The sequence below is a fragment of the Chiloscyllium punctatum genome, chromosome 10 (assembly GCF_047496795.1).
Source record: "Chiloscyllium punctatum isolate Juve2018m chromosome 10, sChiPun1.3, whole genome shotgun sequence".
NCBI classification, from domain to species: Eukaryota; Metazoa; Chordata; class Chondrichthyes; order Orectolobiformes; family Hemiscylliidae; genus Chiloscyllium; species Chiloscyllium punctatum.
Genome location: NC_092748.1, coordinates 94,660,821 through 94,686,302, shown reverse-complemented (window position 1 = coordinate 94,686,302; position 25,482 = coordinate 94,660,821). Strand labels below are relative to the sequence as shown.

The 25,482-nt window shown below is 39.9% G+C and overlaps 1 protein-coding gene across 3 annotated transcripts in view; it reads left to right on the top strand.

Moving 5' to 3' along the window:
* The window catches only part of orc4 (origin recognition complex, subunit 4), a 70,431-nt gene that overhangs the window by 29,775 nt on the left and 15,174 nt on the right, over positions 1–25,482 (top strand). For 2 of the 3 annotated variants that reach the window (XM_072579751.1, XM_072579750.1), the window contains exons 5-9: positions 239–329; positions 11,217–11,292; positions 13,830–13,915; positions 15,691–15,739; positions 22,567–22,718. In XM_072579751.1, coding sequence (XP_072435852.1) covers positions 239–329; positions 11,217–11,292; positions 13,830–13,915; positions 15,691–15,739; positions 22,567–22,718 — 454 coding nt within the window. The remainder of the gene's footprint in view (positions 1–238; positions 330–11,216; positions 11,293–13,829; positions 13,916–15,690; positions 15,740–22,566; positions 22,719–25,482) is intronic. The other variant, XM_072579752.1, reaches the window with a different exon arrangement.

Below are 25,482 nucleotides of genomic sequence, written 5' to 3'. Positions count from 1 at the left end.
AGTAAATGTCCCCAATTCATTTGCAATCATAAATAGCAACAGTCCTTGAAAATTTCTACCTTTAATAATTAATTTCATGTTTTCTTGAAGTAGACAAATAATTGCTTCTATCTTTTTAGTAGAATATATGAAGATAGAATTGTCCATGAAAATGAGTTCACTGTACAATTAATGTTGAAGGTGCAATCGCCTTTCTCAGAATATAGTTGTAAGCTTGTGTTGCTTTGTTGTTTTCCAGGAATTTGATGGATCTTCTAAAACAAACAGCTGTTCAGGGAGAGAGCAACTCTGTCCTCATTGTTGGTCCCCGAGGAGTAGGAAAGACAATGGTATGTATGGTTTCTGTAACTTTTTCTCTCTCTCGCTCTTTTTCTCTTTTTACTCCTCTCTTTCTCTCTTTCTCTTTCTCTTTCGCTCCCGCGCTCTCTGCCTAATTCTCGAGGGAATGTCAAGTTCCCAGAAGGTTTGCGTTCACAATGATATGTGATGGCTGGTTGAAGTAAGAAAACCGTACAGCCTTCAGTGATGTTCAAATGTAATTGTAACTGCAAGATGGACCAATGCAAAGCCATGGGTGGAAAACAATATATTCTCTTCTCTGCGTGAAGAAGAAATATTTGAGCAGTATTAAGTTTAGAAACTTGAATAAAACTAATAGATCGGGCTGGGGAAAATAGCAGAAATAGATCGTGCTGACAACAGGGAAGATGGAATAGTTGGAATTCCTACATAATAGGGTATGGGAGGTAGAATCTCAAATGAGCTTAAATTCACATGGAGTGTAAGATGTGATTCTGCAAGGAAAGATTTGTAGTAGCAGTCTGCAGATCATTTTTAGGATCAGTATTTTAGCAGAAGATGGACAGGGGTTAGGATGGAATTGACATTGATTTCATAGAAATTTAAATGGTGAGGACCCAAGGTAGTGGGCTTCGCTTGGGGGAATTTAAGGTTGTTATTACCAAAGAGCTAGGAGCAAGAGTCAACAATTCAGCTGCTTGAGCCTGCTCTACTATGTAATGCAATCTTGACTGAATCTCTTCTCTGCCTTATTCCTGTTTTATTTTAACTCCTTTCCATAACCCTTTAACGCATTACTAATTAAAAATCTGCCCATGTGAACTCTAGGGTAGTGAATTGCAGATTCACAACCCATTAAGAGAAAAGATTCCTCCTCCCTCTCACCTAAAACTATGACTTTTCTTTCTAGATTGTCCCACAAGGGGAAACATCGGTTCTCCATCTACTTTGTCAATTCCAGTATATCTCAATTTGTATATCTCAGATCTCTCATTCTTCTAAACTCTAGCAAGTATCAGCCTAAACTATTCAGTGTGACCTGATAAGCAAGCCTTTCATTTCTGGAATTAAGCTAATGAGCCTTCTCTGAAATGCATCCAATGTAATTACATCCTTGAATAAGGAAAGCAAAACTGTGTAAAAGGAGCACGCGGTGTCTATCAACACCCTGGTTGTTCAGGGAGAAGTGGGTGCCGCGGGGAGTGGAGTGTATTATTTCCCCGTCCAATTCTATTTTGATTTAACCCCTGCCCTCCCCTTCACTGTTTGATCACGCAACATTGCTCTTTGATGTGAAGGGCACTGCTTGTCACTGGCCACTCGGGTGTTTCCTTTCTTCCTGGTGGTGGAAACTGAATAAAGATTCGTGCACCTTGTGTCTTTCGCTGTGTCTCACACCTGCGCGCGCACACACCATGGGTGCTGGGGGAATAAAAAATAAGCACGACTGCAATTAGGCGGTAGTGTGGGGGTAATAATAAAAAGGGAGTTAAAAAAGAAAATAATCAGCAGTGTCAGAGGTTCTGTTAATTCTGAGAGCTGGCTCTGTAAGAAAAGAAAAGCAAAACTGTACACAGTACTTCAGATGTGGTCTCAGCAGTGCCTTGTACAGCTAAAACAAAGCTTGCCTACTTTTCTACTCCATTCCTTTATCAATTAAAATTCCATTTGCCCGCCGCCCCCCCCAAATTACCTGTATATTAGCTGTCTATGTTTCATGGAAGAGGACACTCCAATCCCTCTGCACCAAAGCTGTCTGAGGTTTCTCTGCACTTAAATGATAATTTGCCTTTTTATTCTTGTGACCAAAATGGATAACCCCACTCTTATCCATGGTAAGTTCCATCTCTCAAATTTTGGCTAATTCACCTAACTCATCCATGTCATTTTTAAGTTCCTTATTTCTTCATTTCACCTTAGCTTGCTGCTAATTTAGTGTCATTTGCAAATTTGGCTATAGTACTTTCTAGCCATGCATCTGAGTCATTAATACAGATTGCAAATAGTTGGGGCCTGATGACTGAATCAGGTGGCACCCTGCTGAAAACACTCTTGCTGACTGTGGTTTCTGTTGTTTAGCCAACCCTCCATCCAGACTAACCCCAGATGTTCTTGTGTATTAAGCTTTTGTGCAGCATCTTATCAAATACCTCTTGAAGTCCAAATATACTAAAACCACAGGACCCCAATATGTACATTGTTACAACTTTGAAGAAAATAGAGCAACTTAGTCAAAAACAGTTTACTCTTCTTAAACCATACTGACTCTGGATTAGTTTTTTGACTTTCTAAATGTCCTGTTACTACTTCTTTAATAATAGATTCCAACAATTTTCCAGTGACAGACTGAAACTAGTGGTCTATAGTTTCCTACTCAGCTACCCTCCCTTTTTGAATAAAGACGTTACATTAGCCTTTCTTCAATCTACTGGAATCTTTCCAGAATCCAGCAAGTTTGGAATTTTACAACCAGTGTGTCCACTACCTCTGCTCCCACTTCCTTTAAGATCCTAAGATGTAGGCCTAGGCACTTAACTGACTTTAATCACAATGTCTTCATGAGTACATTTTCCCTAATGGGAGTTGCTTTAAGTTCCTCATTTTCTACAATCTCTGCATGACCTGTTGTGATTTGAGGTGGTTTCAGTTCTCATCTGTAAAAATGGGTTCAGCATTGATTTAATGTCTCTGCCATTTATTTCTGTGTTTCCCATCCTTCACTTCCTAGTCTTGCTCTTTTTAAAGGACTAACATGCAACTATTGTTATTTATATTCTCTAGGAAGCTTCTCCTGTCCTTTGCTTTATATTTTGCACTCGTTTTTTTTCTGGATCTTTTTGCTTTTTTTTTCCCACTTTTTAAAAATCAACTAAAGTAAGTTTTAGTAATCCTTATCTTCCAGTCTGCCACTGACCTTTGCAATATGGTTTGTCTTAATTTTCATCTTTTGTTGTCTTCAACTTACAGCCATGGATTTTTTTTTTAATCTGCTTCGTAATCTATCTTTCTGAAATATATTTCAGTTGGGAAGAACTGCATATCTCAAATGTCTGTCACTGTTCATCAACTGTGCTACCTTTTTAGTCTTCCTGTCCGGTATGCTGTGTTCACTTTTCCCAAGAGAATCCTTTGCCAAGAGATCATTCATTAATCCCATCTCATTACACGACACTGAAACCAAAACAGCCTCCTCCCTGGCTGGTTCACCAACATATCGTTTCAAAAAACAATCTCTAATGCATTTCATGAACTCTTCCCCAGAGGCTACCCTTGCCAATTTCATTAATCCAATCTATATGCATATTAAAATCATCCATGATATTGTCCTATCTTGCATGCCCCTGGTATTTCTTGATTTGAACTATGTGTTGCTGTGGAACTACCATTGGGCAATCTGAAGATTACTCCCTCCAGAGACTTCTTTCCCATGCTATTTCTACCTAGACTGATTTACATCTTAATCTCCCAAGCAAAAATCACTTCTTACTGTAGAAATGATCTCTTCCTTTTATGAACAAAGCTACTTCATTTCTTTTTCTATCGTAAGACCATAAGATATAGGAGTAGAAATTAGGCTGTTCAGCCCATCGAGTCTGCTCTGCGTTTCAATCATAGCTGAAAAGTTTCTCCACCCCATTCTCCTGCTTTCTCCCTGTAACGCTCGATTCCCGTTGATTGTCAAGAACCTATCTATCTCAGTCTTAAATATACTCAATGATCTGGCTTCCACAGCTGTCTGTGGCAATGAATTCTGTAGATTCACCACTCTCTGGCTAAAGAGAGTTTCTCCTTCTCTCCATTCTTAAAAAAAGGTCTTTCCTTTACACTAAGGCTATGCTATCGGGTCCTAGTCTCTCCTACCAATGGAGGCATCTTCTCTGTCCAAGACATTCAGTATTCTGTGGGTTTCAGTTAGATTTATTCCCCCCTTCGTTCCCCAGCATCCTTCTGAACTCCATTGAGTATAGACCCAGAGTCATCCAACATTGCTCATATTTTAAGTTTTTCATTCTTGGGATCATTCTTGTGAACCTTGTCTGAGCATGCTTCAGGGCCACTACATCCTTCCTGAGATGTGGGGTGCAGAACTGTGCACAATATTCCAAATGTGGTCTTGCCAGACCCTTACAGAGCCTCAGAAGTGCAACCTTTTTTTAATATTCAAGTCCGCTCAAAATAAATCCTATCATTGCACATGTCTTCCTAACTACCGACTCGACCTGCAAGTTAACATTGAGAGAATCCTGGACTAGAACTCCCAAGTCTCTTTGCATTTCAGACTTCTGAATTTTCCACCCATTTTAAAAATAGTCCATGTCTATTATTTCGACCAGAGTACTTGACCTCACACGTCCTCACATTGTACTCCAACTGCCACTTCGTTGCCCACTCTCCTAACCTGTCCAAATCCTTTTGCAGCTTCCCTGCCTCCTCAACGATACCTGTCTCTCTCCCTATCTTTGTCGTCTGCAAACTTAGCCAGAATGACCTGAGTTCCATTTAGATTGTTAATGTATAAAGTGAAAAGTTGTGGTCCCAACACTGAGCCTTGCAGAACACCATTTGTCACCAGCTGCCATCCTGAGAAGGATCCTTTTATCCCCACTCTCTGCTTTCTGCGAGACAGCCAAGCTTCTATCCATGCTAGCACCTTGTTTTCTGACACCACGGGCCCTTATCTTGCTCAGCAGCCTTCTGTGCTGCACCTTGTCAAAGACCTTCTTGAAGTCCAGGCACTGGGGCAGCACGGTGGCTCACAGCACCAGGAACCCGGGTTCAATTCCTGCCTCTGGTAACTGTCTGTGGAGTTTGCCCGTCATCCCCGTGTCTGCGTGGATTTCCTCCCACAGTCCAAAAGATGTGCAGGTTAGGTGAATTGGCCATACTAAATTGTCCATCGTGTTAAGTGCATTAGTCAAGGGTAAATACAGGGTAGCGGAATGTGGGTGGGTTACTCTTCAGAGGGTCGGTGTAGACTTGTTGGGCCGAAGGGCCTGTTTCCATACTGTGTATGGAATCTAATCCAGTCAAATTTCAGATAACATCCATTGGCTTTCCTTGGTTTCAGCTTCTCATTACTTTCTCAAAGAATTCTCGCAGATTTGTCAAGCATGACCTCCCCTTGATGAAACCGTGCTGACTTTGCCATATGTTACCATACATTTCCAAATGTTCAGAAATCTCATCTTTCTCAATGGATTCCAAGATCTTACCCATGACCAAAGTTAGGCTAATTGGTATGTAAATTTGTCTTTTGTCGTACTCTCTTTATAAACAGGGGCGTAATGTTAGTGATTTTCCAGTCCTCTGGGACCCTCCTGATTCTAGTGATTCCTGAAAGATCATCACTAATGTCTTTGCTAGCTCTTCAGCTATCTCTCTTCTGGGGTGTAGTCCATCTGGTCCAGGTGACTTCTCCACCTTCAGGTAATTCAGTTTTTCTAGCACCTTCTCCTTGGTGATGGCTACTATACACAGCTCTGCACCTTTCTCCCCACCCCACCCCCACTCAAATTTTTGGGATATTACTCGCGTCTTCCACTGTGAAGACTGATATGAAGTAATTATTCAAATCCGGAGTCATTTCCTTGTTCCCCGCAGACCACTTTTGCCCTTCTGTCTAAAGGAACTCTGACAGTCTCCCTGTATATTACTGGCAAGTTTACACTTTTTTTTATTTAATCTTCTCCCTCTTTTTTTGTGTTGCCATCTGTTCATCTTTGTAAACTTCCCAATGGGCGGGCACAATCTTGTTTGGATAATCGATTTTTTTTTAAATTCGGAAAATCAATTTTAAATGCCTTTCTTCTGGTGCTCGGAGTTTTAAAGTCTGCTGTCCGTTCAGGAGACTGCAGCAGCGCCCAGTGAGCAAGACGCTGTCCCCAACCCTACCCCCTTAACCCTGTCCAACAGCGCCCCCACCCCAAAACCGGTCCCCCCCCCCAAGCACAAAATGCGCGAGCCCCACCCTCAAACCAGTTCAGCCCCCCCCCACCTCCAAACTGGTCCAATCCTGCCCCCCCCCCGGGCACAAAGCATACAGGCCCCTGCCCTCAACACAGTCCCCTGTCATGCCACACCCTCCGGGGCACCTGGACTGCACACCAACAACAAGGCTGCTGCTGCCGCCTTTGTGGGGTAAGTCTCAAAACAGCGCGTGCACGCAGCTGCAGTCACACTCAGCCACACAACTTTTTACTGCAACTTTTTGGGCCGGTTCCACGTTTGCCTTGCACAAGACAATGTTGGAGAAATTATTCCTGGGAAGTGGGGAATGGGGGGGGAGGAGGGGTTATGAGACACCCCTCTGTAGAACTGCAGGGAAAATGTGGGGAGGGAGAGAGGGCGGGAGGTCAGTCATTTGGAGACATGGTGTCTGTTTAATCACTGTAAACAAAAAACTCGATTCACTGTTGGAAACACGTCTTTGATATAATGTTTCTATCGGGACCTTGAGATCTCCTTTGGATAATCCAATTTTCGGATAATTGGTATTCGGATAATCGAGGTTCCCCTGTATATGCTTTCTCTTTTACTTTGATGCAGTCCCTGATTTCCCGAGTCAGTCACGGTTGCATCATCCTCCCTGTACAATGCTTTTTTTTCCTTGGATGAATTGCTCCAAGAAATGCCATTGCTGTTTCACTGTCTTTCCTGCTATCCTTTCAACAATGTCTCTACAAACAGTTCTGCTATTTCCTTCAGAAATCTGGGGTGTAATCCATCTGGTCCAAATGATTTTATTACCTGCAGACCTCTCCGATTTCCCCAGTACCTTATCCTTTAGTGTTGGCCACTATACTCATCTTTGACCCCAGGCTCTCTTGAAGTTGTGGTATGCTGCTGGTGTCTTCCACTGTGAAAATTGGCAGAGGAACCTATTTTGTTTCCTCTGCCATTTTTGTTCCCCATTACTAGTTCTCCAAACTTTTTATTTTTCCAGTGTCCACTCTTGCTTGTCCTTGAGCTTTTTTAGATATCTAAAAAATGTATTGCAATCTTCTGGCTTAACCTAATATTGGATCATTCCTTCCTTCCTTCCTTCCTTCCTTCCTGCTTCCCCTCCACTTTTCTTTTCCGTTCTTCTGAATTTTAAAGGATTCCCAAATCTACGGTTTCCTACTAATTTTTTTTTGCCTTTTATGCTGTCCCTGACTTCCCTTATCAGCCATGGTTGCCTCATCCTCCCCTTAGGCTGCTTCTTCCTTGGGATGAATTTCTGCTGTACCTCCTAGATTATCCACAAACTCCTGCTATTACTGTTCCACCATCTTCCCTGCTGGGCTCCCCTTCCAATCAGCTCTGGTCAGCTTCTCCCTCATGCCTTTGTAGATACCTTATACTTAATTGTGATACTAACATTCAATTCCAGCTTCTTCTTCTGTTCCAATTACAGGGTGAATGCTATCATACAATGGTCATTTCCCTCAAGGAGTTCCTTCTCCTTAAGCTCCCTAATCAAGTCTGTATCATTACCCATCACTAAATCCAGAATTGCCTGTTCCCTTGTGGGGTCTGCCACAAGCTGCTCCAAAAATCCAATTCATAGACATTCCATAATCTCCTTTCCTTGATTTTCAGTCAACCTGACAATACTAGTCCACCTGCCTACTGACAACACTGAAATCAATTACATTTTAAAAAAACATTTCTGCTGGATATTAAATGTAGAAGCAAGAGCTTTTTGTCTGCTGTCTTTGAATGGATAGCCTTACTGTAGTGATTTGGAAAGAATCTCAGTCTGGCAGTGACAGAAACATGCAGGACATTCAAAATGTGGTTACTGTAATTTGAAGTAGTTTTCAAATTCAGTGTGTGGAATGATCCTTTTTTTTTTGTTCTCCATTTGTGTGGGAAGACCATAATGGTGTTTCACGAGGTAAAAACAATGACTGCAGATGCTGGAAACCAGATTCTGGATTAGTAGCTTGGATGCTGCCTGAACTGCTGTGCTCTTCCAGCACCACTAATCCATAATGGTGTACAGTTAGACCACTAGTTAAAGGATGTGACTTTCCTTAAGTTTTTGTTACATCCTTTTTATCGTCGAAGGGCTGTTTTGTTCCTTTTGATCATTTTTGAGGTGATTTTTAAAAAAATAATTAAACATCTATTGCTGTATGGATTAATTTGAATTAATATACTATTCAGATTAACATCTGAAGTTATGTAATCATCTTAGAAAAATAACCTCTTGAAGGGAGAGTATTCTGTCCCAGGATTGGTGGAAGGTTCATCGGAATTGATTAGTCATATGTCAGTAAATAGTGTTTTACTTTATTTTAATTGCTGCAGGGGTGTTTAACCTCTATTTTCCTAATAGAATATACTTGACAAAATTTAACTCCAGTCTTTTGTGTTTTTCAAACTGTTTTAATTGGCTGGAGTTTAAAGGCTACCATTTACACTAAAGTCAGGAGCAGAGATGTTGCTGTTGATATTAACCCATTGTTGTTATCCCAACTGATATTACTGGACAAGTCTATATGGACTTCAGTAAAGCATTTGACCGGTTCCTCATGGCACTGGTTAGCAAAGTTAGATCACATGGAATACAGGAAGAACCAGCTATTTGGGTACAGAATTGGCTCAAAGGTAGAAGACAGAGGGTGGTGCTGGAGGGTTTGTTTTCAGACTGGAGGCCTGTAGCCAGAAGTGTGACACACAGAATTGATTCTGGGTCCACTGCTTTGCATCATTTATACAAATGATTTGGATGTGAACATCGGTATAGTTATAAGTTTGCAGATGACATCAAAATAGGTGTCGTGAACAGCTAAGAAGACTACCTCAGAGTACAACAGGATCTTAATCAGAAGGACCAATGGGCTGAGGAGTGGCAGATGGAGTTTAATTTAGATAAATGAGGTGCTGCATTTTGGAAAGGCAGATCAAGGGAGGACTTATACACTTAATGATAGGGTCCTGGGGAGTGTGGCTGAACAGAGAGACTGTGGAGTGCAGGTTTGTAGTTCCTTGAAAGTGGAGGTTGATAGGATAGTTTAGTATGCTTGCCTCCATTGGTCAGTGTATTGAATATAGGAGTTAGGAGGTCACGTTGCAGCTGTACAGGACATTAGATAGGCCACTTTCAGAATACTGCATTCAATTCTGATATCCCTGCTATAGGAAGGATGTTGACACTTGAAAGGGTTCAGAAAAGATTTAACATAACGTTGCTGGGGTTGGAAGATTGAACTCTAAGGAGAGGCTGAATAGGCTGGGGCTATTTTCCCTGGACCGTTGGAGGCTGAGGGTTGACCTTAGAGGTTTATAAAATCATGAGGTGCACAGATAGACAAGGCCCTCTTGGGATGAGGGTGCCCAAACTCGAGGGCATAGATATGTGAGCGAGGAAAGATATAAAAGGGACCTAAGGAGCATCTTTTTCATGCAGACGGTGCTACATGTATGGAATGAGCTGCCAGAGGAAGTGGTGGAGGCTGGTACAATTACAACATTTAAAAGGCATCTGGGTGGGTATATGAATAGGAAGGGTTTAGGAATAGGATGGGCCAAATGCTGGCAAAAGGGACTAATTAGGTTAGGGTATTGGCATGCTCGAGTTGGACTGAAGGGTCTTGTTTTCGTGCTATACATCTCTTTTGACTCTAACTGTAAGTCCAGTAAGACGACAGCTGGAGTATTGTTTGCAGTTCTGATCACCACATTGTAAGCTAGATGTAATTGTTCTGGAGAGAGTGCAGAAAAGATTTACAAGAATGTTGCCAAGGCTGGGAAATTGCAGCTTTGAGGAAAGATTGAAGCGTTTTGGGGTTGTTTCCCTTGGAGCACAGAAAGCTGAGGGCTGACATGATTGAGGTATACAAAATTGAGGGGGGGAGAGAGAGTGAGATTAGACAGAAGGAGCCTGATCCCTTGGCAGAGTTCAAAAACCAGAGGTCATAGATTCAAGCTCAGTGGCAGAAGGATTAAACTGGAGAAAATACCCTTTTAACACAGAGTGTGGTGGATGACTGGAATTCACTGCCTTAGTTGGTAGTGAAGGCAGAAACCCTAAACCTTTTTAAAAAGTACCTGGATCTGCACCTTAAGTGTTGTAAGGTGCAGGAAGCTGGGATTAGAAAGGGCATCTGGTTTTCTTTGTGTGTTGACATGGACATGGTTGCATGATGCATCATATTTTGTTTTGATCATTAGTATATGGTCTATCACAAACAAGAATGCAACATTGCAGATGTTTAACAATCAAAGAAGTTAAGATGAAATAGAATAAACCAAACCATCTCTAGTTCAAATATTTGAATTTGAAGATTTTTAAGCATGCATAAGTATCACATTAATCCCAAAACACCTGTTGATAAACTGAAGCAAAAATCAACAGCTTTTGTACAGCAAGAAAAACACACATTGTATTGTACCCAGAAATGACAATTGTGTAGTATTCTCTCGAATCCCTGTGTGGAAGAACTGCAGAGGTTTATGTGAAGAGATTTAAGTGACATCTCTTTCTTGCTCTTACAAATACTTCCTCAGTCTGTCTCGCTGTCTGTCTGTTTCTCACTTCTTCCAATTTACAGATATCATTTATTGTCTGCTTCTGCCAGAAAAAGACAAAAACCTACCTCAATTAGATTAAAAATAGCCACCCAAAATAGTAATTGTGGATATTTTGAAATCAATCTATTCAGAGATATTACTGCACACTTCTGGAACAGGTGGGTCTTGAACCCATGCCTCCTAGTTCAGGGGAAGGGACACTAGATCTCTTGTGGTGCAGAAGTAAAGTGTTATTTATATCGGTGCTAAAATAATATTAGTTGGGACCTGGCAGGAATTTGTGAATGTTATGTTTGAAGATCCTTGCTTTTGCTTCATTTTTCAGAGGTTTAAAAACACAAAACAAACTGCTGGTGGTAAAAGTTGATGCTTAAATTTTGATGTTTTTGTTTCAGCTGTTGAAGAGTGTGTTGAGTGAACTTATGGAAATGAAATACATTAAGGAGAATCTTCTACAAGTACACTTAAATGGTGAGTCACTTTTTCAATGTGCTATCTTTATAAGATAAATTTGTGTAAATACTGAAACTGTCATGATTTGCATTGCAGTGACTGCAGATTTGATGAGATGATGGGGTGTAATTTTCAGCATGTTCGTATCGCACAGAAAATGATGTTATTGGCTAGATGCCTATGCTAGATACGAAACCACTTTCTTCCCTTTTGGTATCTGATGAAAAACGAATTGACTGAATGGTTTCTAGAATGGGTACCCAATCAACACTACCAGCTATACACTCCCTTTGAATACTAAAGATTATCCTGGATCTATTGAAAAAGAATTGATTGATGTTCAGGCTGTGCCTTACCATATGCTTCCAAATCACGTCATATAGAATAAACTTATACTGAGATATGCAAACTTTACCGATGTACATTATGGAGGTAGAAAACTCATCCATGCCAACCAGATATCGTAAAATAATTAGTCCTATTTGTCAGCATTTGGTCTATATCTTTCTAAGCCGTTTCTATTCATGTACCCATCCGGATGTCTTTGAAATGTTGTACCAACCTCCATCACCACCGCTGAGAGCTCATCCCAGACACGTGCCACTTTGAGAAATTGTCTCCTTGGGTCCCTTTCCCCTCTCACCTTACACCTATGCCCTCCTAGTTTTGGACTCCCCTACCCTGGGGAAATGTCGTTGGCTGGTCCCCCTCATGATTTTATAAACCTCTATAAGGTTACCCCTCAACCTTCTCTCTAGGGAAAATAACCCAAGTCTATTAAGCCTCTCCCTGTAGTTCAAATCCAGCAACATCCTTGTAAATCTTTTCTGAACCCTTTTGAGTTTAACAACCTCTTTCCTGTAGCAGGGAGAACAGAATTGAATGCAGTATTCCAAAAATGGCCTAAACAATGTCCTGTACAATTTCAATATCTCACAACTCCTGTAGTCTTTGCACTGACCATTAAAGGCAAATATACCAAACATCGTCTTCACTACCCTGTTTACCTGAAATTTCACCTTCAAGGAACTATGAACCACACCCCCAAGATGTCTTTGGGCAGTACTCCCCATGGCCCTGCCTTGATTTGCCTTGCCAAAATGCAGCACCTCCACGTTTATCTAAATTTAACTCCATCTGCCACTCCTCAGCCCATCGGCACATCTGATCAAAATCCTGTTGTACTTTTATTTGCTATACCACCAATTTTGGTGTCATAGAGTCATAGTTCTACAGCATAGAAACAGCCTCTTTGTCCAACTGGTCCATACTGGCCATAATCCTCAACCAAGCCTCACCTGCCTGTGCTTGGCCCATGTCCCTCCAAACATTTTTTATTCATGTACACTTCCAAATGTTTTTCAAATGTAACTGCACCTCCATCTAAAACTTCCTCTGGAAGTTCATGCCACACACAAACCAGTCTGTGGAGGAAGAAAAGTTGCCCCATATGTCTTTTTTTTTCAATTAAAATATATACATAAATGAGTTTTATTACAATAAACAAAAAACCACTCAAAACAGTATAAAGAAACCCACTAATTCCCAAAATAAATAACAAACTAACAAATCATGACTATAATAATAATAAATACAAATATAATACGGCTGTGTCTTTTTATTAAGAAACAACTTTCTCCTCCACCCAAATTTCCCTGGACATACTCCCAGGAATATCCTCCCTCAGGACAACCGTAATGTTGTCCCTAATTAAAAATCATGACTCTTCCTCCTCTCTTGCCCCCCCGCTTTGTATCCTTCTAATAACATCTATACCCTGGGACATAAATATTACAGAAAAGGGGGGTAGGTGGGGGCAAGAGAGGAGGGAGAGATGATGGTTTTGATTAGGGATAGCACTAACTTAATTCCAAGGTAATCATGCACACCAGAAGCAAGACCTCTCTAGTATATGTTTTTAATCAATCAATCACAAAACACAATTTGAGTGTTACTGTCTCTTAAAATGAAAATCTGTGGTTGGTCCCGTGCAATTTACCATTTCTGAAAAAAAGTTGTCTTTCATATTTTTTTTTTCTCTGCTTATTGATTCCATCTTTTTGTTGCTTTATTAGTTTTTAACTTCTGTTGGCTTCAACTTCCATAGCTCAGCTGTTCCAATAAAGTCACTGTCCAAAGTATGTAGACAGCATAGCTTTTATTCTTAAATAGTATTGTTAAGTGTTGCCCTGTATATTTGTATATTTCTCCAAGAAGTGAGCAATTTTTGTTTTACCATTTTCTGTTTCTCGTCTTGTTTAAAACCATACGGGGGGTGGGGAGGTTTAGGTTGTTTGTGGTCTCTTGATTGTCAAATGTTCGAATTTTCTTTTGGCATTCTGCATTGTGTGCTGTTCCTTCCCTCCCTTTTCAGTTTTGGCACACTTAAAATTTCGAATTTGTATGATGAATGTTTTCTTGAGTTGGGGAGGACCTTTCTACTTTACCCCTTTGTTACTTATCAATCAAGAATATTACAAACAGGAAAGAATTTTTGTTTTACAAATGGTGAATAAATAAGACCACACTGAACATTTTATTTGCTTATGTTTTAGGTTTATTGCAAACAGATGACAAGATTGCACTGAAAGAAATCACACGACAGCTCCAGCTTGAGAATGTTGTTGGAGATAAAGTTTTTGTGAGTAATTGTATACCACATGAATATTTTTCAGTTGTGACATGTTGTAATAATCCATTCAATTTTTTTTGTTCAGTAAACATGAGCTTGTTTTAACAATCAGTAAGTTCACAGTTTAAACATCTACAGGCCCGCTTTATCTTTTACAATGAGTAATTCATATTTTAAATTTAATGACTTGATGTATCAAGAAAAGCAAAGGTCTAATTCACAACCATGTAGCTACTGTGATCAATCTTATAGTCATCTAACTTTATAATAAAAGCAAGCATACCAATGTGCACCAGATTCTTTCTCCCATTCCACTGAAAATTAAATGACACTGCACAGAATCTGGATATATGTAATAATGAGAATACTCCATTTTATATTTATGCCAACTATGTTGCATGTAGCACTCTGTATCCTGGAACCACAAATAGGAACCTCGATTATCTGGAAGTCAATTAACCGAATTTCAGATTATCTAAACATGATTGCGAGGTCACGATGTTTGGCTAACTATCTGGCATTCAATTAATGGAACAAAATACTCCCTGTCCATGTCCTTTGGTAATCGAGGTTCCTCTGTAGTTGTAATTGTTCAAGCTACTTCTCAGTACAAATCTTGCCAGAGCTGTTAACAGTCATGGGATCATAAAAGGCATAACACATTCTGCCCTAAAGGTCCATGTTTGTACTTTATGATCCACTTGAACTCTTCTGTTCTAAGTCTAAGATGATAATCTTCTCCCACCCATGTTTGTCTTAGCTCCACCTTAAATACATAGTTGCTTCAACCACTCTCTGTGCTTTGCGAGTTCCATTCTTACCGCTGTTCACATCAAGACCTTTTTTGTTTTAACCTTAACGTCCTATTGGATTTAGGTGATTATTTTGTTTTGATGATCTCAAGTTATGCTGTTTCCCACTCGAGCCACCATCCAGTTTCTAAATCAAGAATACTCCTTTGTGCAGCCTGTCACACATCCTGCCTGCCTTTGTGCGGCACACATGGTGCATCTGTGACTTCATCCACATTGCAGGATATACATGCTGCTTGTCCATGTAGATTTACCATGTCGTAACTTTTTAAAAATTAGAGAAAAGCAGCAAAACTTACCATAAATTATCAAACAGCTTATCCTGCTGTTTTTGAAGTTGCTGTATCGAAAGAAAAGCCAACTACAAGAAGCAGCTCCCAGTGCAGATTCCACTTTTATGCTATTTTTAGTCCCTCAAACTGCTCCCCTTTCTATTTGATGCTGATGGCAAGTCTCTGGGCCCTAGCCTTGCATGATTCTCTAAGTGGTGCTGACTGCCAGGGTCCTGCATTGTCCACTTCTGTAGATGATACTAACTACCTATCTCAGGGTCCTCACTGCTCTTCTCAGCTGACAATGTTATGCTTCTACTGGAGTGAAACTGAAAGCTGATTCTTCTGAACTGAGCTCAAGCGAAGCCTTCCATGGCCCCAATCATTTGTTTTTCTGTATCTCTCAAACTCTGCAGTGCAAACATCTCATCAATTAACATTACAGATATCTGGCTAGACACTTAGATGCTTTCTTGGAAATGATGTGTTAAGGTCATGTTTCCAAATGTCTTTTTAAGAAAAAAGACTTTTCAAAGAGAAATCAAAATCTATCTACCTCTAATACTAAAAATCCAAATTCCCAAAAGATAATCTTTATTTTGTACTATAGGGTGAGGCTTAAGCAGATTATTTTGATTTTTGACTATTTGTCTATATGCACATGTATGTCCACTCACCAAGTGAAATGTTATAATTACAGGGGAGTTTTGCCGAAAATCTTGCTTTTCTTCTTGAAGCTTTGAAAAAAGGTACTTTTTATATAATTTTACTTAAGACTTTTTAGTTTGAAAATGTTTAGTGAATTTTGAAGATTCGTAGCTCAGGTTGAGGTTCTGGATTTAAGTTTGCAAGCTGAGCTGAAAGGTTTGTTTTCAGATGTTTCGTCACCATCCCTGGTAACATCAGTGCACCTCCCGGGGAAGCACTGGTGTTAGTGACCTACTCTCTGTGTTTAGGTTTCCTTGTGTTGGTGATGTCTCTTCCTGTTCTTTTTCTCAGAGGGTGGTAAATGGGGTCCAAGTCGGTGTGTGTATGTTTGAGAGTTCTGGTTGGAATGCACTGCTTCTAGAAATTCTCATGCATATCTGTATTTGGCTCGTCCTAGGATGGATGTGTTTTCCCAGTCTACGTGGTGTCCTTCCTCAACTGTATTTAAGGATACAAGTGAGAGTGGGTCATATCTTTTTGTGGCTAGTTTGTGTTCATGTCTCCTGTTGGCTAGTTTTCTGCCTGTTTTTTCAATGTAGTGTTTGCTACAGTTCTTGCAAGGTATTTTGTAAATGACACTAGTTTGCTCGTTGTCTGTATGGGGTCTTTCAAGTTCATTAGCTGCTGTTTTAGGGTGTTGGTAGGTTTGTGGGCTACCAGGATGCCAAAGGGTCTGAGGAGTGAAATGCTTGGTTAAAATAATAACTGAATCACATAATGATGCTGATCAATCTTTTTCTTTATGTTGTTTGCTTACACTCTGCTTGTCCTTTACCTTAGCTTTCTGCTTTCAACTCTTAAGAGTGACTGCTTGTATTGTGGTTCTGCAGCTGATCTATTTCTAGGTAACTCTTAATGACCATTCTTTACATTTTGAGTTTGCATGGTTAACACAGGTAAAATGTGAGAGTGATCTTTCAGCAGAAAATGACTCCCCCCTAATTACTTGGTCTCCACAATTCCACTTTACACCCAGCATCCATGTCATTCTTCCGTTTTACTTGCTGTCTGTACTTTGCCATTGGAACAAGAATATTCGTCCTTTCCATCCCTCCTCCTGAACTGCTGTCTTTGACATCAGACTTGTATTTGCCAGTTATTCACAAGCACACAGACCAATTCGAAATTCCCAGTTTGAAGTGGCTGTTACAGAGTGCTGCATTGTTCCCTTTCAAGATTCCACGGTTCTCTATATAAGAAAGGAAACTTAAGAATAACTCAGATAAGGCTTAAAGAAACCTTCAGAATAAGCATTGTGTTCAACTTTGGACAGTGTTGAGATGGTCTCCATTAGATAGGAATCTAAGTCTGGTTTCTGCTTTTTCTCAGCTGATTCAGCTCTGCACAGTTCAGGTTTGGAACGTCTGAGAGCAAAAGTATTTGAATTTCATGAGTTACATCCAAAATCTCATGTTAACTCTAATAATCCACGCAAACAAACCAATGAATCATCCCTTTTCTGAATGTTTGGTGCACAGCACTCTTAAAAACAGCATGAGGAGTGAATAGCCTCTGTAAAAATTATTCTGTCTGTGTCTCTCTCTCTGTCTGTGTCTCTCTCTCTGTCTGTGTCTCTCTCTCTGTCTGTGTCTCTCTCTCTGTCTGTGTCTCTCTCTCTGTCTGTGTCTCTCTCTCTGTCTGTGTCTCTCTGTCTGTCTCTGTCTCTCCCTCCCATCTCACCTTTCAAGGGGTAAGGGGTATAACTGCTGATGTGGGATGTATTCCCAATTTCCTGCTCCAACAGGTCGCAATACCCCTTTCTATCCACCATTTGGTTATTTTTATTTAACTCACCATCTGTTTCATACTCTTTTGACCTGCATCAAAGCCTTTCAGTATTGTGCAAATCTTTTTTTTTCCATGATTCAGACTCTTATGGATTTGTGGTTTCGTCACATGGAATTTACAGGACACTAACAGATCATTAACCCAAGCTGAACTGTGCTGATATTTATCCTCTGTGTGAACTTCCTCCCACTCTAAATTCTTCACTTATTCTTCTATTCCTTTTTTTTATCATCTAGCTTTCCTTTTCAGTCATCCCTGACACTGTACCCCAGTGAAGGAAAAAGTTTACCCTGAATTCTTCATGAGATTCATTTAATTAGTGTCTTGACTGTGGCCCCTAGTTTTGAAAGTGGAACCATTTTTTCTTGACCGTTATCCTTCTCAAACCCATTCATGGTTTTAAAGATTTTCAGTTCAACACTCAACTTTTCCTTTCTAGTGGGGAGGAAAATGCTGCGAAGTGTGGAATCTTTCCTCACAGTTATTAATATGCACTCGTACTCTTGCTGTTGTGATATCATTCTTTTTAGATCTTTTGGAGTCATTGTCCTACAGGTCTAAACTGGTCCATGCTGACCAACATGTCCACCTTCGCTAACACCATTTCCCTGCACTTGGCCTATATCTTTCTAAACCTTTCCCTGCCGTATTTGTCCAAATGCATTTTTAAATGTTGTTAATGTACTCGCCTCAACAACCTCTGGCAGCTCATTACATATGTGTACCATCCTCTGTGTGTAAAACAAAAAGTTGCCTCTCTGGTCCCCTTTTATTCTTTCCACTTTAACCTTAAACTGATGCCCTCTCCCCAATCCTGGGAGAAAGACAGTGCATTCATCCTTAAGATATACAGCATGGAAATAGATGCTTCGGTCCAACTCATCCATGCCGACCAGCTATCCTAATAAATCTAGTCCCATTTGCCAGCATTCGGCCTATATCCCTCCAACCCACTCCTATTCATATACCCATCCAGATGCCTTTTTAAATCTTGTAATTGTACCAGCTTCCACCACTTCCTCTGGCAGCTCATTCCATACACGCACCACCCTCTGTGTGAAAATGTTGCCCCTTAGATCCCTTTTAAATCTTCCCCTCTCACCTTAAACCTTATGCCTTCTAGGTTTGCACTCCACTGGGAAAACACCCTGTCAATTTACCCTACCTGTGCTCCTCCAATTTTATAAACCTCTAAGGGTTTATAAAGGCAGCCTCTGATGCTCCTGAGAAAATAGACCCAGTTTATTCAGCCTCTCCCAAAAGCTCAAATCCTCCAACCCTGGCAACATCCTTGTAAATATTTTCTGAACCCGTTCAAGTTTCGCAACATCCTTCCAATAGGAGGGAGACCAGAATTGCACGTAATATTCCAAAAGTAGCCTAACCTATCTTGACAATGTCCTGGACAGCTGCAACATGACCTCCCAACTCCTATACTCCATGCTCTAACCAATAAAGGCAAGCATACCAAATGTTGCCTTCACTATCTTAACAACTGCGACTCTACTTTCAAGGAACTATGAACCAGCACTCCAAGATCTTTGTTCAGCAACGCTCCCCAGGACCTTACCATTAAGTATATAAGTCCTGCCCTGATTTGCCTTTCCAAAATACAGCACTTCCCACTTATCTAAATTAAATTCTGTCTGTCACTCCTTGGCCTATTGGCCTGTCAGATCAAGATCCTGTTGTACTCTGAGGTAATCTTCTTCACTGTCCACTACATTTTCCAATTTTGGTGTCATCTGCAAACTTACTAACCATACTTGTTGTGTTTGCATCCAAATCAATTCGATAAATGACGAAAAGTGGAGATCCTTGTGACAAGCAGCGATCCTTGTGGCACACCTGGTCACCCTCTCACGTGCCCTGTTATATTCCTTTTGTATTATGGAAACCAGAATTGTGAGCACCATGCTAACAAATGTTCCAGATGTGTTGGATAAACCAAAGTGAACAAAATACTTGGTAAAATTTATAATCTAATGGTTGGAAGAACAACTCTCCCTTTTTGCTTGCAATTGTTGCAAATACAGTCAGATGCTTTAAATCTGTCTTTACAAAAGCAAGCAATCTGTTAACATATTCACAATTACGGTTGTCGCATGTCCTGTGTGAAGGTGCAGGCACTGTTAATATTATTGGGATTGTCTATTTTAGGACCTCCAGTGCCTTTTTGTATTAGAAGTCTTTTTTGACGAAGCAGGTCTATATGATTGAGCCCTGAATGAAGTCTTTCCTGGATCCTGCAATGAAATGTTTGTGAAGACTGGTTTAACTTCTGGGAAATCCAAATGGAAGTTCCTGCCATGTTAATATTGGAATATACAGGGATCCTTATGTAAATTGGAGATGATTGCGGTTTGTGATGTATTTCAGTAATTGATGAAAGATTGAGTAAGAGAGAACGTTAAAAATAAGAACACTTTTCAAAGAATTCTAACCTTTAGATATTGTAGGCAGAGAAAACAAACTTTAAAAAGGAATTGAAATTACTCTAAATGGAAGAGGCAAGTAGTAAAAACAATACTTGGAAAGTACAAAAGAGAGGTCTCAAATTTAAATCCTCTTCAAAATTAACTATTTCCTGTCACCTTTTATTAATTTGGCTTGTATATTGAAATGATGTTGTCTTTGTAAAATCACAGACTTTATATAACCAATAAAACTGTTTTACGTATCTTGTTTCTGTTGCATGTAGGTGACTCCTCTTACAGCAAAAATGTAAAGCTGCTTTCTGCCAATGTCTTTTGAGGAAAGAATACCAGAGAGTAGTAGATAGTGATCAAAATGCTGACTGCTTCGCTGTTCAAATACCAACTCTTGGCCATAATTTCTACGGTGACTTAGTGCAACCAAAGTGATTTATTCTTTTCAGGCATTGGCAGGCCAAATTAGTTGATTAAAAATAAGGCTGGTGCTTAGCTACAGTTTTGACCTATTTCGGATTCTCAATCTCTTATTAGATTGTATATGCTTGCTTGAAGGGAAGCATGGGATAATTATTTTTGATTAAACTTCCATATTGGCTGACAATCATTTGTGTTTATTGCAAGTTAGTTTCCTTGCACTTCTGTATCCATCCGCAAGTTAGACTCCTATTCACAATCTTTGTTCACTTGGAAAAATATAATTCTTTTTATTACAGTTGTGTACAAAAAACTGGTACTTTTCTTTTAAACTAATAATGCTATGCATGTACTGCATTAAATAGATTCCAACAGTTCAAGAAAGCAACTCTTTCTAATTACTTTACTATGTAGCTTAGTTGGTAACAGTCTTGCCTTGCAAGTTAGAGGACTTTACCTTTCCTAGTTATGGACACGAGCACAAAATATAGGATTGATGTACCCCTATTTATTGTGGGAATTTATGATCAGTTGGAGGCTCCCTTCTTCGAATGAGACTTCAAGCTGCAGCCCAGTCTGCTTGTTTGGGTTGTACTCCATTATTTTTAGAGCAATAGTTAATTCATCTAGTCATTCTAGCATTCCTCCTTGTTTCCTCATAACATTCTTCCTTGTTGTGGAGATGTTTATTATCTTCCACTTGTATGGCATGAATGTTGAAAATCACTCAACACCAGGTTATAGTCCAACAGGTTTAATTGGAAGCACTAGCTTTTGGAGCGCTGCTTCTTCAGGTGGTTGTGGAGTACAATTGTCTTCCAATTGTGTATTCCACAAACACCTGATGAAGGAGCAGCGCTCCGAAAGCTAGTGCTTCCAATTAACCCTGTTGGACTATAACCTGGTGTTGTGGTTTTTTAACTTTGTACACCCTGGTCCAACACCGGCATCTCCAAGCCATGAATGCTGTATATCAGCCTAAGCTTGAATGATGTTGAAGCCTTTCTACATAAAAGTACGGACTGTTTCACTATTTGTGTTGCAAATGGAACTTTGAGAGTCATGGGTGAAGCAATTGAAAATGGCAGGGTCTCTCATCCCATTGTGTTTTTTTTTGGAAGTAATAACAGTTGTCATTAGTTTCTTGCCAGAAAGGATTTGCACAACTATCTAGCTGCTTATATCTGCTTGTTCTTCTAATGTTAGTTGATTTTACAATCCTAAGGGTTTCTATTATGTGAAGGAAAAGGGAACATCTCTCTTGTATCTTTTTAAAATAATGAAGCAATTCCATTTCAAACAAGTGCTCTAGGAGCTAGATTTTGTGGTGCTAACTGGAGCAGGTGTAGTAGGTTAGGGCATCAGAGTTCTGGTGGTGGCAAAAATGGACATGCGTAAGACCATAATGAGAATGTGATAAGATTAGATTACTTACAGTGTGGAAACAGGCCCTTCGGCCCAACAAGTCCACACTGCCCTGCCGAAGCGCAACCCACCCATACCCCTACATTTACCCCTTACCTAACACTATGGGCAATTTAGCATGGCCAATTCACCTGACCTGCACATCTTTGGACTGTGGGAGGAAACCGGAGCACCCGGAGGAAACCCACGCAGACACGGGGAGAACGTGCAAACTCCACACAGTCAGTCGCCTGAGAAGCTTGCCCAGCAGCACTTAGAACCTCATCCACTTGTTCATTCATAAATAATTTAAATCAAACCTGCCTACTTGATATAGTGAAACTTGCATGTGTCTTTTGTGCCTTTAGGAATAAATCTAGTGAAAGTTGGTCAATAGAATGTGGCCTTCCTGATTCTCCAAGTGTTCTTCGATGTTCTGGGATATTGAGTCACACAAAACTGAAATCAACGGGAATTGCGAGGGTAGGGAGAAATCTCCATTGGTTGGAGTCATTACCAGGCACAAAGAAGTAGTTGTGGTAGTTCATGAGTCACCTAGTCTCAAGAACATCTCTGCAAGAGTTAGTGTGGTCCTTTACCTAACGATCTCTAGTTCCTCCATCATAAGGTCAGAATTCAAGGTGTTTTCTGATTGCATAATGTTCAACACATCTTACAATTACTCAGTCTGCATCTGAACGCTACAAAGCCTGAAAATAAATGGGGATGGGACAAGAAAAGGAAAACTGATTTGTTTTATATATATATATGCTTGGAGAATAGAAATCTTCAACTTTGTTTTAGTGGAACTGATATTTTATTTCTAGGAAACCGAAGCAACAGCAGGCCAGTGCTTTTTATCTTGGATGAATTTGACCTCTTTGCACATCACAAGAATCAAACCTTACTTTATAACCTCCTTGATGTTGCTCAGTCTGCCCAGACACCTGTAGCTGTAGTGGGCCTGACTTGTCGATTGGTAAGTGCCTTTAAAGACAAAAATGTCTTTAACATACATATATATATATATTTTTTTTTAAAAGCATTTTCAGTTCTTCATCTAAGGTTGAAAATACTGTTTTCCAAAATTATTCTTGCTTGCTTTCTTCACCCTCGTCATTTTTGTCTTTCTCATTCTGCTGAAGACCCAAACAAGAACCAATATCATTTGGACTTTTCATGACTGGAAGTAAGGGGAGAGTGCTGGGATGCAGCTTTTAAAATTGTAGATAAATTAACTTGTAATCTGCATTTCAAGCTCAGCACTAAATGAATGTTGCTAGCCATTCCTTTGGCCAACTGTGGCAACATTCAGTTGACTGAGATGATTCTCAACAGAAAATGAACCTGTGCCATTGAACTTCAAATCCAAATTAAATTTTAGAATATCTAATTAAACAAAGCTGAGTAAAGTGTAACAAACCTTGGGCTACTCTTGGCAAACATTCAATGTTAGTTGCTATCTGAAGAGAATGTACTTCTTAGCATCTAAAGGTAACAAGACAAATGTGACATTGGGAACTAGAGTATACTGGACTGTATAATTGGGACATGGTGGTATTTTGAATATCCCAGTCTTGCTTAACTCTAACAGATTGAACTTTATGCATACTATCTGCTGAATTGGTGTTTTCAAACTAAGTAAGATCAATTGACAACCATGTCACAGGATCTTCTAATTCCTATTGATTTAACACTTGATTTAATTTACATGCATTTTAAGACATGCATATTTTCTTGCCTCACCTGAGGTCAGTTACTACAAAAGCAAAGTAGCCATCGTCCTACTGGGCCATAGGACTGCCCTCAGAGAGAGAGAGAGAGAGAGAGACACCTGATGGTAGTTTGACATGAGGATCACTGTGCCTTGGTTTCGAGAAGAGGTTAAGAATGTGTCATTCATGGTGACCTCAGCCAGTGTGGGTATTTATCCACGCTATTGGCATTGCAACTCACATAATTATTAATGTTCAATAATCTGTATGATTTTTGCTCACAAAGCATTGGTTCCAATAAAAGTATACAGAAGAATCTGTTTGAAAAAAGAAAAGTTGGATCAAATATAAAAAGAATTATTACTTTTATTTTTTGCATAATTGTGTTGACCATGTGAATAATGGATGGAAAAGTATGTCTCCTTGTAGTGAGGGCTTAAATTGAAAGGTTTTTTTAGCAGTGTTCTCATTTTCTTAAGTGTGTCTTTTTGATGTTTGCTTTAATCCCCTTCTTTTATCCTTCTATATGTGATCTGAGCCTTTGTTATGTCTATTAATCCAAATACTTTGTTGATAACAAGCATAAATTTCAACTGTGTTCATTTATTTTTGCAAACAACTTTGTCAACGATAAATTTCTATTTTTAAAGATTTTCTCGCATCTTTCTATTGCCTGACAGAGCTTGTGAATTCTTAGATTCACCATGTGTGTGTGGATGATAAAGCTATCCCTACTGAGTGCTAAATGGGAGAACTTCAATGCAATTTGTTCATTTTTCCTTTCTATATTTTAGGGGCTTGTTCATTCCCCTTATGTTCCCCAGTTTCCCTTCAATACGCAATGTAAAGACAAATTATGTGCCTATGATTTCAGACTTGGATCACCCGGAAATTATAGCCCTTCTATTTGTTCCCTGTTATGAAACTCTTTGAGAGATGTCAGTTCAGTTTCTTTTGAATAGACCTTCCTAGTCCCTCATGCCTATTTCACTGTTTAAAGTGTGGAGGAGAGTCAGTGTTGGACTGAGATGGACAACGTTTAAAAATCACAACACCACGTTATAGTCCAACAGGTTTCATTAAAAGCACTAGCTTTCGGAGTGCTGCTCCTTCATCAGGTGGTTGTGGAGAATAAGATCCCAAGACAGACTTTTATAGCAAAGGTTTACGGTGTCATGCAACTGAAATGATATATTGAGCAAAGTACCTTTCTTTCCAAAGAACCTTTCTCGGTAAAAAAACTAGATTGCTGTTAAGTCTTTCATGTTTTAGAAAGGATTGCAGGTTTTGATTCATTAATATGTAGATCCCAGAACTACTTTTCCATCACCTTCTCAAGATCACTTAAGGTTTTATCAAGAAAGTGATGTCTCAGCTCAGACAATGTATTAAAGGTGTGAGGTCAAAGTCTTGTCTATATCCCAGTCTTGAGTCAGACTGGTTCTATTTCCAAAGTGGAATTTGAAATATTACATGGATTGAGCGCTGCAGATTAAGCGCTTTTTGACCAAAATAGAATGTATTAGCAAATATAATACTGCAAATTCAAATTAATCCCATATGTGTGTGTGCATGCTTGTTAAAGTGTGTGAGAGATGGCATATCAGCCTGTGAGAGAGGGTGAGTATGTTGGGGGGGGGTGTATGTGTATGAGAGGGGCTCTGCGTGAGTGTGTGAGTATGTAAGTGTGCATGTGTAGGAGTGTGTAAAGTGTGGTGGGGTCACCGGTAGCACAGCCACTTTGTTGTTGTGTATCCCGAAGTCTCCCTCGGAGGATGGTCACCCGAAGATCCAATGCTGAATGTTCCTGACCGCTGAAATGTTCCCCAGACTGGGAGGAACCACCCCTGTCTGACTATTGTTGCACAGTGTCCGTTCATCCACTGTCGTAGCTCAGTCTCATCAATATACCATACCTCGGAGCATCCTTGTCTGCAGCGAATGAGATAAGACTATTTTGGCCGAGTCACAATACCTGCCACGTATGTGGTAGGTCATATCCCCACGTGTAATGGTGGTACCTGTGGC